The sequence below is a fragment of the Dipodomys ordii genome, unplaced genomic scaffold (assembly GCF_000151885.1).
Source record: "Dipodomys ordii isolate 6190 unplaced genomic scaffold, Dord_2.0 Scaffold93, whole genome shotgun sequence".
Lineage (NCBI taxonomy): Eukaryota > Metazoa > Chordata > Mammalia > Rodentia > Heteromyidae > Dipodomys > Dipodomys ordii.
This window is the reverse complement of record NW_012267309.1, coordinates 3,236,984-3,251,662: the sequence shown is the minus strand read 5'-3', so window position 1 is coordinate 3,251,662 and position 14,679 is coordinate 3,236,984. Positions and strand designations below refer to the sequence as shown.

General features: G+C 43.7%; 1 protein-coding gene across 1 annotated transcript in view; it reads left to right on the top strand.

Annotated features, from left to right (window-relative positions):
- The first annotated feature begins 1,805 nt into the window (after nt 1–1,805).
- Nucleotides 1,806–14,679, top strand: part of Hiatl1 (hippocampus abundant transcript-like 1) — a 49,177-nt gene continuing 36,303 nt past the window's right edge. Inside the window, exon 1 of the mRNA XM_013026434.1 lies at nt 1,806–2,178. Within this exon, the coding sequence (XP_012881888.1) occupies nt 2,071–2,178 (108 nt within the window). The 5' untranslated portion in view covers nt 1,806–2,070. The remainder of the gene's footprint in view (nt 2,179–14,679) is intronic.

The window sequence follows — 14,679 nt, the reverse complement described above, 5'->3', positions numbered from 1 at the left end:
TTAAAGACTCCGAATGGCAGTTCCTTCTTGTAGCCTTTATATTTTCTGAGGTAAGAAACTTTATACATGGTCATTTCCTGATAATATCATCTAAGAACTTCAATTTTTAGACAATAGGTTTGGGTAGGTAAAATGGGTGAGGACTATCCAAAACACGGATAACTTTCAGGATTTAATTTTTGTAATATGTGCCTTTGATTCTTCCTGTCTTTTTGAGGCAGGATAGCCTAGGGAAAATGAGGCATGGTAAATAGATGCCAGGATTCAAAGATTCAAGCTTAAAGTTTGTCCATTTACTTCCCATAGGATTAAGGGAATAAAGTCATTTGGGGGAAATGAAGCTGGATAGACTAGGAAAAATGAGGTACAGTCAGCTAACAGCAAATACAGGAGATATTCCTTCATGTACTTCCCTTAAGGGAACAAAAGTCATTTTGGGGAAAATGAAGCAGGATAACTTATGGAAATTGAGGCTTGGTGTGGGCAAATCAGAATTATGGTATCTAAAAACTTAGAAATGCCATCTTTGCTTCAAACAGAGGACACTGAATGCATTCTTTCCGAAGGGATGCATTTCTCACCCAAGAATTCACAACTGCCTGACAGGATGCCCCACTATGCAGATAGCAGGGTCCATGTGTCCTGTTTCAAGGATAAGGATCCGTTTTATGGCAGTATGCATTCTTACCTGGTATACCAGGTGTAGTTAAAGCAAAGACAAATCACCTAGCTTTGCATAACTTAAAGCCAGGCCCCCTGCCTTTACCCTATAAATATTCAACAGCCCAAGGAGCTGTGTGTCTCTCGGGGTGTCTCCTTATGTCCGTGTCTATGTCTTTATGTCCCTATGAGAGCACTGGCACTCTGCTAGAGTGTGTCCCTGCCCTTCTGTTTTTTTTTTTTTTGTCTGTTTCCTTGCTTGTTTACTTCATAAAGCTCTGCCAATTTTCCTACCATTGTGACTTGTCCAGAAATTCTTATTCCGTGATCTAAATCAAGAATCCTAAGAGTTCCTATATTTAAAGGGAAGCTTCACTAAACCTCACCTCTGTCCAATGACATTTTTACTCGTTTAGAGTCTGGCATCTTTTCATCATTTCAAGGGAGAGGAAAGATGCAGATTGCCCTTTTATGCCCCTTATTCTTGTAATTCTTGGATACTTGTATGTAAATATATATATATATATATATATATATATATATATATTGCCGGTGGGCACTGTCCCTGAGCTTCATTTGCTCAAGGTACTCTACGACTTGAGCTACAACACCACTTTCGGCTTTTTTCTGTGCATGTGGTACTGAGGAATTGAACCCAGGGTCTCATGCATGCTGGGTGAGCACTCTACCACTAAGCCACCTTCCCAGCCCACCCCACTTATAAATTTTTGTAAGCCTACTTTCTAGGTTGCATATTTTGAGTCCCACCTTTTTGCTATTTGTTTAAAAAAAATCACATTATTTTCATATCTCCTCATCCTTCCATCCTGCGTCAGTACCCACACGACTCCCCTAAACAAGACTACGCTCCTAGTCTCGATACAAATGGACCAGCCCTTCGGGCCTCCGAAGATGACGCACTTCCGGCCGACGGGTTGGGGGAGGGCGTGGGGAGCCTGTGTGTGTGTGTGTGGGGGAACATACAAAGAGGTGGGGCCTGGGGTGGGCGGAGCGTTGTTGAAGGGGCTCGTGGCGTGAAGCCGACCTTTGGCGGGAGCAGCGTGTGGGCGGGGCCCCCTGCCGGTGCCCGCCTGTGAGGAGCGCGCGCGGCGCGGGGCGGGGCGTAGCGTCCAGACGACGGGGCGGGACACTGACGCCGAGGGCGGCTTGGAGAGGTTGTTGTCAGTGCGGTCGCGAGCCGCGGTTTCTGGAGCTGTCGGCATCTCCTCGCCACTTCCGTGGCTCCAGCCTTGGCCATCTCCTCAGCATTTGGCGTCGCCGCTGGCGCCGCCTTCAGATTCGCGGGCCGCCGTGGGCCGCGGAGCCCATGAAGACGCGGGCCCCGCCGCCGCTCCCGCGGCGTCGCCGACGTCCTGGAGCGCTGCGAGCTCGCGTGGGTATGGCTGCAGCATGAACGCCAGGTCGCCACCGGAGCCGGAGTGGAAGGTGGCGATGCCACCGGAGGCGGGAGCCATGCGGGAGAAGCGCGCCGGCGCGCAGGCCGCGAGCGGCAGCTGGGTAAGCGCTTGGCGGGTCCGGGTCCCGAGCCGGGAGCGTGGGCTGAAGGCCGCGTCCGGGTGGGCAGGGCTCCGGGGTCGGAACGCCGGTCCCGTCGCTGCTACGCGCTCTCCGGACGACTGTTCGAAAGACGGCACTTTGGGCGGCTTGGGGTTTGGTTTGTTTCCAGAGGCGCTAGAGCTGGGAGGGTAAATGTCAATGATATGGGTATCTCAGAGCTCGCCATCTCTGCGCCCACTGGTGCGATTTCGGCCCGAAATGTTAAACAATGCCCGCCCGTCGCGCCCCGCACTCCCGCGGAGCTCGCTGTGGAGGGAGGCTGCGCCCTCCGGGCTTCCGTTTTCTGCCGGCGGTCGTGCACAGCCCGCGACCGAGGGGAAGCTACCCGCGAGGAGCAAGTTCAGAATGCCGTCTGTCGTGTTACTCAAGTTGAGGTGACTGACACACTGCACGGGAAAGCTTGCTTTCGTTGGCCCAGGTTTAGCGGAACAGGCCTACTTGGCTCACGGATTTCTCTATTTTGTTTCCTGTGTGTGTGTCTCTGTGTCTCTGTGCTGGGACTTGGACTCAGGACTCGGGCACTGTGCCTTATCTTTTTTACTCAAGGTTAGCGTTCTTTCTACTCCACATCTAGATTTTTGGTGGTTAGTTGGAGATGAGAGTCTTAAATTTTCTGCCTAGGCTAGTTTTGAACCAGGATTCTCAGATCCCAGCCTCTTAAATAGCTAGGATTACTGGTTACCTTGATTTCTTTCTTTTTTGTCGGTCATGGGGCTTGAACTCGGGCCTGGGCGCTGTCCTTGAGCTCCTTCAGTTCAAGACGAGAGCGCTCTAGCACTTGAGCCACAGCGTCGCTTCCGGTTTTGTGGTAGTTTATTAGAGATGAGAGTCGCCGGCTTTACTGCCCGGGCTGGCTTTGAACCTGGATCCTTAGATCTAAGCCTCCATTTTTGTTTGTTTTTGGGTCCTGTCGTGGGGCCTGGGCACTGTCCCTCAGCTCTTCAGCTCAAGGCTAGCGCTCTACCACTTGAGCCACAGCGCCACTTCCGGCTTTTTTCTTTTTGCTTATGTGGTGCTGAGGAATCGAACCCAGAACCTCAGGCATGCAAGGCAAGCACTCTACCGCTGAGCCACCTTCTCAGCTCCTAAGCCTCCGTTGTAGCTAGGGTTACAGGTGTGAGCCACTGGCACCTGGCAGTGGTTTCTTATGGAGGCAAATGAAACAAAGGTTTTGTCTTTTATTTTTATTTTTTTGTTTTTGCTGGTCATGGGGCTTGAACTCTAGGCCTGGGCGCCATCCCTCAGCTCTTAAGATCAAGGCTAGGTAGGGCTCTACCACTTGAGCCACAGGGCCACTTTTGTCTTTTTCTGTTTATGTGGTGCTGAGGAATTGAACACGGGGCTTCATGCATGCGAGGCAAGCAATCTACCACTGAATTACCTTCCCAGCCCTCCTTTTTTTTCTTTTTTTTTCCAATCCTAAATTTCAGAGGAGGAAGAGATTAGTTTAGGATCAGAAATAAAAAAAAATTAATGATGAATCCATATTCAGGCATCATAGAGAATTTTGTCCAAAGGGAAAGAAAAGGAAACTATGGAAAAAAATAGTTGTCATCAGCTTTTCATTTTTAAGGTCACTTGTGCCACAACTCCACTTCTGGCTTTTTGAGTATTTACTGAAGATGAGTCTCATAGATTTTCTTGCCCAGGCTGGCTTCCAACTGCAAACCTTAGATCTCAACTTTCTAAGTATAGGGTTAGAGATGTGAGCCCTTAAGGCCTGGCTGCCTTTATTATTATTTTTGTTGTTGTCATCCATCATGGGCCTGAACTCTGGGCCTGGGCGCTGTCCCTCAGCTCTTCAGCTCAAGGCTAGCGTTCTACCACTTGAGCCACAGTGCCACTTCTGGCTTTTTCTGCTTATGTGGTGCTGAGAAATCGAACCCAGGGCCTCATGCATGCAAGGCAAGCAGTCTACCACTGAGTATTATTGTTGTTACCATTACTATTATTATTTGCCAGTCCCGGGGCTTGAACTCAGGGCCTGGGCACTGTCCATGAGCTTCTTTTGCTCAAGGCTAGCACTCTACCTACCACTTGAGCCACAGTGCCATTTCCAGCTTTTTCTGTTTATATGGTACTGAGGAATAGAACCCAGGACTTCATGAATTCTGGGCAAGCTGTCTACCACGAAGTCACATTCCACTTAGCGTTTTAAATGCTAAGTGATTGCAAGTGTGTGTGTGGTGATATGAATTCCATTACCAGATTTAGGAGGGAAGTAGGTAGAGCATTAAGTAGGGTGGGGCCTGCAGAGCTGGTTTGTAATTCTGTTACTACTAGAGCAGTGCCACTCTTGACTGCTTGCGTGTTGGCACAGCCTTGCCATTCATTGGCTAATCTATAAAATGAGGACATAATAATATTTAAGACTTCCTGATTTACTTTTTGAGAAAGCTCTGGAGGCTGGGAAGGTGGCTCAGTGGTAGAGTGCTTGCCTTGCATGCATGAGGTCCTGGGTTCCATTCCTCAGCACCACAGAAGCAAAAAAAAAAAGCTGGAAGTGGCTCCTTGGCTTAAGTTGTAAAGCAATAGCCTTGAGCTGAAGAGCTCAGGGACAGAGCCCAGGCTCAGAGTTCAGGGCCCACGATGGACAGGAAAAAATAAAATGGAAAGATTATGTTGTAAAGAAAGGGGAATTCTAGTGAGGTCATCGTTAGCCTCTATACAAGACTAAACCACCAGTTACCCTTGTCTTCCATAAGTTTGGAAGAGTAATTACTAACCAGAGGCCAAGCCAGTAACTTGACATGTAGCTTCTTTCACATCTTCCTAAATTCTTAAAACAACCAGATAATTCCTCTTCATTGACCTGTTACAGATTTCAGGGTTTTGTCTTCTTTTCCTCCTTCTGGTGGTTCATTTCTTTAGCGTTTTTGACATTAGACTTTGACAATTGCTCACCTCCCATCAATCTGCCTTCCACATTGTTGACTGATGAGTTCTAACATTTAAACATTTATATGTTTAACATCAATAATGGTGTCCTTGTTTCCATTGGATCCTTATGGCTTACCAAAAAACAAAACAAAACAAAAACCTCCCAAGAGGAAGCATTATAAATTAGGTAAGCCTACTTTACCTTTATCACCAGTGTTACTTGGCTAGGTTATATAAACTCTCCTAATGTGTGGGAATTCGGTTGCGAGAAGCAGAGAAGCCATATTTTGAAAGGTCCAATTGAGAATCATTATTGGAGAGCCAACAACTGGAGGTGGGCTTTTATCACAAAGACTTGCAGCTCAGAATGGAGCCTTGACCCAGTTTTTAAAGACAAAATCTACATGTTTGGGGTGAAGATCCAAATCCAACAGAAACAGACCATATAGAGAAAGCTCAAGGGTCAAACAGACCATATAGAGAAAGCTCACGGGTCAGCTAAACTTTAGGACAACAGTTAAAGTTGAGCAGATCCAACCATTAGAGAGATAATAACAAAGCTCTCTAGAGGCTAAACAGCATGACTTCTGCAATTCAATGAATAGCTTTTCTCACCTTTAGGATTTTCAGAGTTGGGTGGAAAGCTCCCTCCACCCAGCAAGGCACCAGGATGGCTGTGAGGCCATGTTACTTAGACCTAGTCTCCTTACTTCACTAATAAAATGTTTAATTCATAGAATTGTGGGGGTTGCTGTAGCCCTCAATAAGTAATTATGTATTCTCAATATGTTTTTTGTGTGTGTGCTAGTCCTGGGGACTGAATTCAGGACTGGACACTATCCCTGAGCTTCTTTTGCACAAGACTAGCACTCTACCACTTGAGCCACAGCACCATTTCAAGCTTTTTCTGTGTATGTGGTACTGAGGAATCAAACCCAGGGCTTCATGCATGCTAGGCAAGCACTCTACCACTAAGCCACATTCCCAGCCCTGTTCTCACTGTTTTTGTGTGAGTTTTGCCTGGTCATAGTATACGTACCTTCAGTGATGAAAGTAGCCACTTCTGTTTTCTTATTTAAAAGAGACTACATCCCAATCTAAAAATTAATGTTGCTAACTTTATGTATTTAAAGCAGGAAGGGTTTTTGTTGTTGTTGTTTGCTGTTGTTTTTTCTTTGTGCCAGTACTGGGGCTTGAACTCAGGGCCTTGCACTCTCAGTTGGCTTTTTATTTTTAGCTCAGGGCTGACACTCTATCTCTTGAGCCATATCTGTGCTTCTGGCTTTTTGCTGCTTAATTGGAGTTGAGAATCACATGGAATTTTCTTCCCCCAGGCTGGCTTCCAACCAATCCTTAGATCTCAACCTCTTGAAAACTAGGATTGCAGGTGTGAGCCACCTGGCTAGCTGGAAGTTTTAAGGGATGTTTACTTAAAGAAACCCAATTTTAGTTTATTCCCTATTCTTTCTCCTTTAGATCCTGATAATATAAGTTTGGGCACAAATAATTGTTGCCGAGACTTCTTTTGCCTGAGAGTGGGTAAAGCTGGTGTTGATAAGCAGCTAAAAATACTGAAGAGTTTTCTTGGTGTTTGTTGTAATTAGTTAACATAGACAGGGATCAGTACATATTCTTAGTTTGTAGAAACTGAGAAAGCAGTAAATGCTTTTACTCATAGGTGTTCATATCATATGCCAGTACTCCTGCTTATAGTACCTTTCGGTGGTAGTTCTCATTATCTACTTTCATCTTGATAATTTGTTTATTGCTTGGTTCCTGGAATATTCATGGTTTCATGTTACTTGATACTGCTAATAATCATAGGGAAGACTGCTCACATATAGGGAATCTACTTAGAATTTTTTCTATCTCATCAGCAAAGAAGTGATATAGCTTAATTGGGCTTGAACTCATGGCCTCTTTTTCTGCTTGCAAAGGAGGCATTCTATCACTTGAACCACACCCCAACCCACAATCTGAAAAAGTAAAAGGAATGAAGTATTTCCTTTATGAGATCATCTCTGCCTAGAAAAGAGAAGTGTGTATATCAAGTTAGGTCTCATTTCATTGTCCTCTGTTGCTCTATCATTTGCTGTGCAGACACATTTTGATATTTTTTAAAATCAGAATTGTTATTAAAAGTAGATTTTCCAATATGCATGCCCTTCATAGTCAAGCAAAGGTAAAGTTTATCAGGTGCTAGAAATTGCTCTTGTTAAAGAGCACCAACTCCTCTCCTAGGGCCAAAAAGTAATACAATATAAAAGTTGGGGCTGGGAAGTTGGCTCAGTGGTAGAGCGCTTGCCATGTATGCCTGAGGCCCTGGGTTCAATTCCTCAGCACCACATAAGAAAAAAGCCAGAAGTGGCGCTGTGGCTCAAGTGGTAGAGTGCTAGTCTTGAGCTGAAGAGCTGAGGGACAGCACCCAAGCCCAGAGTTCAGGCCCCATGACCGGACCCAAAAAAAAAAAAAAAAAAGGCCAGGCCTTCATTTTGTAATTGTCTCTGTTCTAAAAATTTGGGTCAGACTCCTACTTAACTCCGTTTGTAGACATATTAATCATCCTAAGAGAGTATGAACATCTGGTGATAGCTAACCTGTCATCCAAATTCAAGGCTTGAAGATAGAAAGATAAGACTAATTGGAGTATTGTTGTCAGTTTTCTCCTTCCTTTCCTCCCAGTCCTGGGGGCTGTCCCTAGCTTTTTTTACTCAAGGCTAGTACTCTCACTCAGTCACAGCCTTTCTACAGGCTTCCGTGCTTAATTAGAGATTAGAGTCTCTGGGACTTTCTGGCCCTGGTTGGCTTCTGACCTCATATCTTGGTCTAGCTAGGATTACAGGTGTGAGCCATCACCCAGCCACTGCCAACTTTATAATGACTGCTCCTGCTCCAGACCCCACAAGAATCTTAGTTTCAAGTCATTTTCCCAAACCTTTGATCCCAGGAATCCTAAACCTGCAGTTAACCTTGGATTCTATGAGCAGTGGAGCCTCACAGAAAGAACAATTACCAAGCAGGAGCTGTTGTCTCATAAGAACTGAACCATCCCTTCTAGCTGAACGCTGGTAGCTCATGGCTGTACTTCTGGTTACTTGGGAGGCTGAGATCTGAGGATTGTGGTTCAAAACTAGTCCAGGGAGGAACTTCAAGACTCTGATTTCCAGTAAACTATTCAAAAAAGCGGAAAGTGATGCTGTGGCTCACACCTTGAGTATTAAGAAGCTCAGGGACAGCACCCGGGCCCCAGGACTGGCAAAAAGAAAAGAAAAGAAAAGCTGGGCGCTGGTGGCTCACGCCTGTAATCCTAGCTACTCAGGAGGCTGAGATCTGAGGATCGCGGTTCAAAGCCAGCCCGGGCAGGAGAGACCGTGAGACTCCTATCTCCAATAAACCACCAGAAAACCGGAAGTGGCGCTGTAGCTCAAGTGGTAGAGCCCTGGCCTTGAGCTGAAGAGCTGAGGGACAGCGCCCAGGCCCAGAGTTCAAGCCCCATGACCGACAAAAAAAAAGAAAAGAAAGCAAGCAAGCCCCAAACCAAAAAACTTCTTAGTCTATCTTGTAGAACTGAAATAATGAGCTACTGTTTGACCTAGACTACTTTAATTATGCATATCTCTTGCCTTCTATTCCAATTTCAATGGCATACATAAATGTAAGTGCACATTAAAATTCTTTTTAATTCACAATTGTCAATATATAGAAATTGAATTTATTTTTATTCATGTTAATGAACATTTCACTTATTTCTACTTTTCAACTATTATAAATAATGCTATGAACATGGATATACAGATGTCTCTGAAACCTTGCCTTCAATCTTCTGGATTGTAGAGTAATTGTGTTTTTATTATAATAGTATTTTTTTTGGGGGGGTCTGGTCGTGGGGCCTGAACTCTGGGCCTGGGTGCTGTCCCTCAGCTCTTCAGCTCAAGGCTAGAGCTCTATCACTTGAGCCACAGCGCCACTTCCGGCTTTTTTCTTTTTGCTTATGTGGTGCTGAGGAATCGAACCCAGGGCCTCGACCATGCAAGGCAAGCGCTCTACCACTGAGCCAACTTCCCAGCCCCTAGTATTTTTTTAAAAGAACTACTGAACCATTATTCCGTACTAGGTATACTATGTATCATTTCTACTAGTACTGTACAAGGGCTCTAGTTTCTCACCAATACTTGTTGTTTTTGGTTTTGCTTACATGGGCATACGCACACATGTTGGTGGTGGTTGCGGGGCTTGAACTTAGGACCTGTATGCTGTCCCTGAGCTCTTTCACTTAAGGCTAGCGCTCTACCACTTTGACCCATAGCTCTACTTCCTCTCTTTAGGTTTTTTTGCTTGTTCAAGGCTGGTGCTATACCACTTGAGCCATAGCTCCACTTCTAGGGGTTTTTGGTAGTTAATTGGAAATAAGAGTCTGATTGACTTTTTCTGCCCTGGCTGGCTTCAAACCTCCTGTCTCAGATCTCAGCCTCCAAAATAACTAGGATTATAGGTGTGGGCCACTGGCACTAAGCTTTTGTTTTGTTTTTGATAGTAGTCATTCTGTTGGGTATTAAGTTTGATGTACATTTTCCTAGTGATTAGTGATGTTGAGCATCTTTTCATATGCTTGTTGACCATTTGTATGTCTGTCTGTCTGTATATGTACACATGTGCACGCATGTTAGGCCTGGACAAATCTAAAACCTGACCTGAAAAGAATGACAAGCAAAAAAGGGCCAGACATTTTCTTGCTCATCTGGCATCTTATTGTGATCTTCAAATCTCAGCCTCCTGAATATCTAGATAATTACAGGAGTGAGTACCAGGGCCTGGCTAACTTGGTATTTCAAACATCAGACATTTAGAATTTATTTATTTTTTTTTTTGTAGTAGCATGTATTTTTACAGCTTTTTTTCTCCTTTTTTTTTTTTTGCCGGTCATGGGGTCTGAACTCTGGGTCTGGGCACTGTCCCTCAGCTCTTCAGCTCAAAGCTAGCACTCTACCACTTGAGCCACAGCGCCACTTCCGGCTTTTTTCTTATGTGGTGCTGAGGAATCGAACCCAGGGCCTCGAGCATGCAAGGCAAGTGCTCTACCACTGAGCCACCTTCCCAGCCCCTCCTTCATTTTCTTTTGTGCATTTTTATTAGCTTATATTTTTTATGGAGGAGGCAATTGATTGCTGTATTTCTACTCCACTCTTTCCCCTTCTTATTCCCCCCCCCCCAAATTTAACAGGCTTCATTGTTTATTTTCATAGTTGCGAAGAATCTATTTCAACCACTCTTTCATCTTCATTTTGTTTCTTTTTAGGCTTGAATTCAAGGCCTTGTGCTTGCTAGGCAAACATTCAGCCAGCTGAACCACAGTTCACATGTGTTGAAATTCTTTTTATTTATTTTTGGTTGGTCATGGGGCTTGAACTCTGGGCCTGGGCCCTGTCCTTGAGCTCTTTAGCCCAAATCAAGTGCTTTACCACTTGAGCCATAGCACAATTTCCAGTTTTCTAGTGGCTAATTGGAGATAAAGAGTTTCATGGACTTTCCTTGCCCGCTCTGGTTTTAAACCGAGATCCTCAGGTCTCAGCCTCCAAAGTAGCCAAGACTATAGGCATGAGCCACCAGCTCACAATTAGGGCCTTCTTTGTGGTAGTGAATTCCTTACAGAAGGAAGAATTTAGCCCTCTTTTGTCTGTTTGCCTCTGTCATTGTCTCCCCACTCTTTGCCTTATTGTTCCTTTTTGCCTTACTCCTTTTGCTTTCTACCATACCATGAGAAAGCAGCAAGAAAGGGTTGGTCAGATAATAAGCTTGAGGTTATCCCTGTGAGTCTTAGAACCAAAAGCCACTCTACCCCCTGACTAGAATTGCAGGTGTGAGGTTAACAAGCTGTACTTTCTGGCAAATTTTAAATACCATTTTTGGATCTCTTTCTTGTCCATATGTAAGTACACATAAAGTTTATCATAGGAAACAATGTAGTATTTACATATAGCCTAGACATATTTTCCTATATACTCTAATCAGGATGGGGAAAGACCAGCCTAAAGACTATATAACACCTTAAATCATTTGATACATGACAAGACATTCTTCTCAACAACAGCCAAGGCCATCTGCCTGTATTGATAATTTTGTATGGTCCACGAATGATGTTATATTCAAATGGCCAGTGGCAGAAAAAAGGCTCCCCACACCTGAAATCAATACCTAATACAAAGTACATGATAATTGTTAAATTTTTCTGGTTTTTGTTTTTCTCTAAATGCTCACAGTCCACAGTTGGTTGAATTTACACATGCTTCTTTTCTTAACCCATTCTGTTCTTTTTTACCTTTTAATTAGAAAGTCCTGTTCATTTGCACTTAAAGTTACTATTGTTCCAGCTCTGTAGAAGGTAGAGATCAGGAAAATTTTCATTTGAGGGTTTGTAAGTTAGGTAGCAAGAAACTTATCTCAGTTGGTGAGACTGGTGGCTTGTGCCTATGACCCCAGCTATCTTGGAGGCTATAGTTAGGATCTCTATCTAACCTTGTCCCAGGCAAACACTATAACTGAAAAATAAAGCAAAAAATGCTGAGAGTGGGGTTCAATCAGTATTTTTCCTGCCTAGCAAGTGTGAGGCTCTGAATTCTAACCCAATACCACCAAAAAGTTAAGTAATTATGTGTGGAAAGGCTACTCATTTGTCATTTTGTTCTTCATTTTCTGTATCTCATTTCCTCTATTTCTTTTTGGTATTGATTGATTAATTGACTGATGGATTGCCAGTCGTAGAGCTTGCACTTAGGGCCTAGGCACTGTCCCTGAGCTTCTTCTGCTTCTTCTACCACTTGAGCCCCAGCACCACTTTCAGCTTTTTCTGTATATGTGGTACTGAGGAATGGAACCCAGGGCTTCATATGCTAACACCTGGCACTTGTACTTCAAGGAACTTATCCTGAAACATTTAGAATTACAGAAGTATTATTTATAAGGTATGTATACATTGATTATGTGTAAATGTGAAAGATTGTTACTTACAAGAGGCTTGATGAAACAATTGTGGTATTACAATATGGTGAAATAATAACCTGTTAAAAATTATGAAGGCCAGAAATAATAAACTACTGTTAAAAATTATGAAGGCCAGGTACCGGTGGCTCATACCTGTAATCCTAGCTACTCAGGAAGCTGAGATCTGAGGATCATGGTTCAAAGCAAGCCCAGGCAGGAAAGTCCATGAGACTTATCTCCAATAAACCACTAGAAAATCGGAACTGGCACTGTGGCTCAAGTGGTAGAGTGCTCGCCTTGAACTGAAGAGCATAGGGACAGTGCCCAGGCCCAGAGTTCAAGCCCCATGACCGACCAAAAAAAAAATTATGAAGTAGCTATATGTTACTATTGTTATAAATGTGGTAAATATGTGTAACTTGGCCTCATGACAGTGTTAGTCCATTAAAAATATATTTGTATAGTATTATAGTTTGGCTCTTGAATGCTTAGGTATTAAAGGTTAGTCCTAGTTCATGGTACTAGTAGGAGGTAGATCTTAATAGAAGGAAGGTAGATTATTGCGGACATGGCTTTGAAGGGAAAATTGGGACTGGACTTCTCCTGGCCTCATCATTAGGGGAGCATGTTCTCTTCCATCATAATGTGCTGCCTCATCACAGGTCCAAATGCAACAGGCCAACTGATCATGAACTGAAACCTCTAAAATTGGAGCAAAAAAAAAAAAATCACCTCCTTTTTTTTTTTTTAGATGTATTGTGTCACATTAATAGAAAGCTAACTTTATAGTTTTCTAATCTGTGGTATTTTGGTTTAGGAATATTCAACTTGTACTTGTGATCCTTTGCAATAGTCGTCTTTGTATTTCATCATTGAAGAGTATATATGCAGCTATTTCTAAGTATTCTCTTTCATGCTCTCTCTTGTGTGCTCTCTTCTTTCTCTCCCTCGCCTCTCCCCCGCCCCCCCCCCGCCCCTATCCTCCTCCCCTCATCCTGGAGCTTGATCAGGGCCTAGGCACTGTCCCTGTTCTTTGTTTTTGTTTTTTCCCTCAAGGCTAGTGCTCTGGCACTTGAACCACAGCTCTACTTCCAGCTTTTTGGTGGCTAATTGGAGATGAGAGTTTCATGGACTTTCCTGCTTGGACTGTCTTCAAACCATGACTCTCAGAATCTTAGCCTCCTAAGGAGCTAGGGTCACTGGTACCTGGTTATATTCTTTAATTTTAAATACAGTGTTAGGATTACATACTGATTACTTTTTAAGTATATTCTCTCAAATAAGATGTCTTAAAGGAAAATTTTGTATCTAGGACTGATAATATACTGCCACTTTGCCCTCTGTCCTCCCCCTTTAAATTCCTATCTTATAGAAAGCAGCTGATGATTCTCTAGCTGAAACGGCCATTTGTCCTTCAGCCTTGGCCACCTGTAGAGAGAGAGAACTCAGGCTGTGGAGGGGAGGCAGAGCAGCCAGGCATTGCACATCATAGGGAAGTAATTCATTTGCTTCCATGCTGGCAAGTTGCTGGTGTTTACCATGTACTTTGATCTTTAAGTTGAGGATCATGTGTGGGACAAATGGGAGCAGCCACCTTCAGCTTTATCTTTTTTTCCAGCAAACAGAACAGATGATCTGAGTGAGAAAAGCTCTGTCCTAGTTTCATCTGTGTTTCTCAGGTCATGTTGTCAGGTCAGGAAACATAAGCATTAGAGTGTGTTGCCCATATGCACGGTAGCCAGGCCATGCTTCTTAGTGTAAGGAACAGGGTGAGTAGGCAAGTGAAGGCCTGCACTTTCTTACATAGGAACAGGCTACAGCTCATTCCTGCTACCTCTTCAACAAGAGTAGTGGAGGCTGCCTGCCACATTTAGGTGCTAATTCTATTTGTAGAGAATGGGTGCTCTAAGAAAAGCAACATATTATAATGGATTCTAGCGTACACTCTGGAGGTATGTGACTGTCTTGCTGGAATGCCAGCTCAGACATTTATTTGTATATAATTGAGCAAGTTACTTAAACACTGCATCTGAGTTTGGCCTTCTACAAAATGGGGATAATAATAGTTTCTGTTTAAAAAAAATGGTAGAGGAGAAGAAATATAATAGGGTTTTGTTTCAATTAGGGTTTGACATGTCTGTTGTTGCTGTGTTTTCAGGTAACTTTGGCTTGAGTATTTCTCTTTTCTTTTGTAATACTGTTGCTAGCTTATAGCCTTGTCCACCAGAGTGTCAATTTCCATTAGTTATATTCCATGAAACTGGAGCAAGGATCATTTCTTTTTTCTTTTTTTTTGGGGGGGGGTCTGGTCGTGGGACCTGAACTCTGGGCTCAAGGCTAGCGCTCTACCACTTGAGCCACAGCGCCACTTCCGGCTTTTTTCTTTTTGCTTATGTGGTGCTGAGGAATCAAACCCAGGGCCCTCATGCATGCAAGGCAAGCGCTCTACCACTGAACATCTTCCCAGCCCAAGGATCATTTCTTTTGTTGCTATTTGTCCTTCATTTAACTGATACTTAGTAGACTTCATGAAGTATGCATTTAATGTTTATTTGCAATTGACTTTTTTCACTATTTTTATTT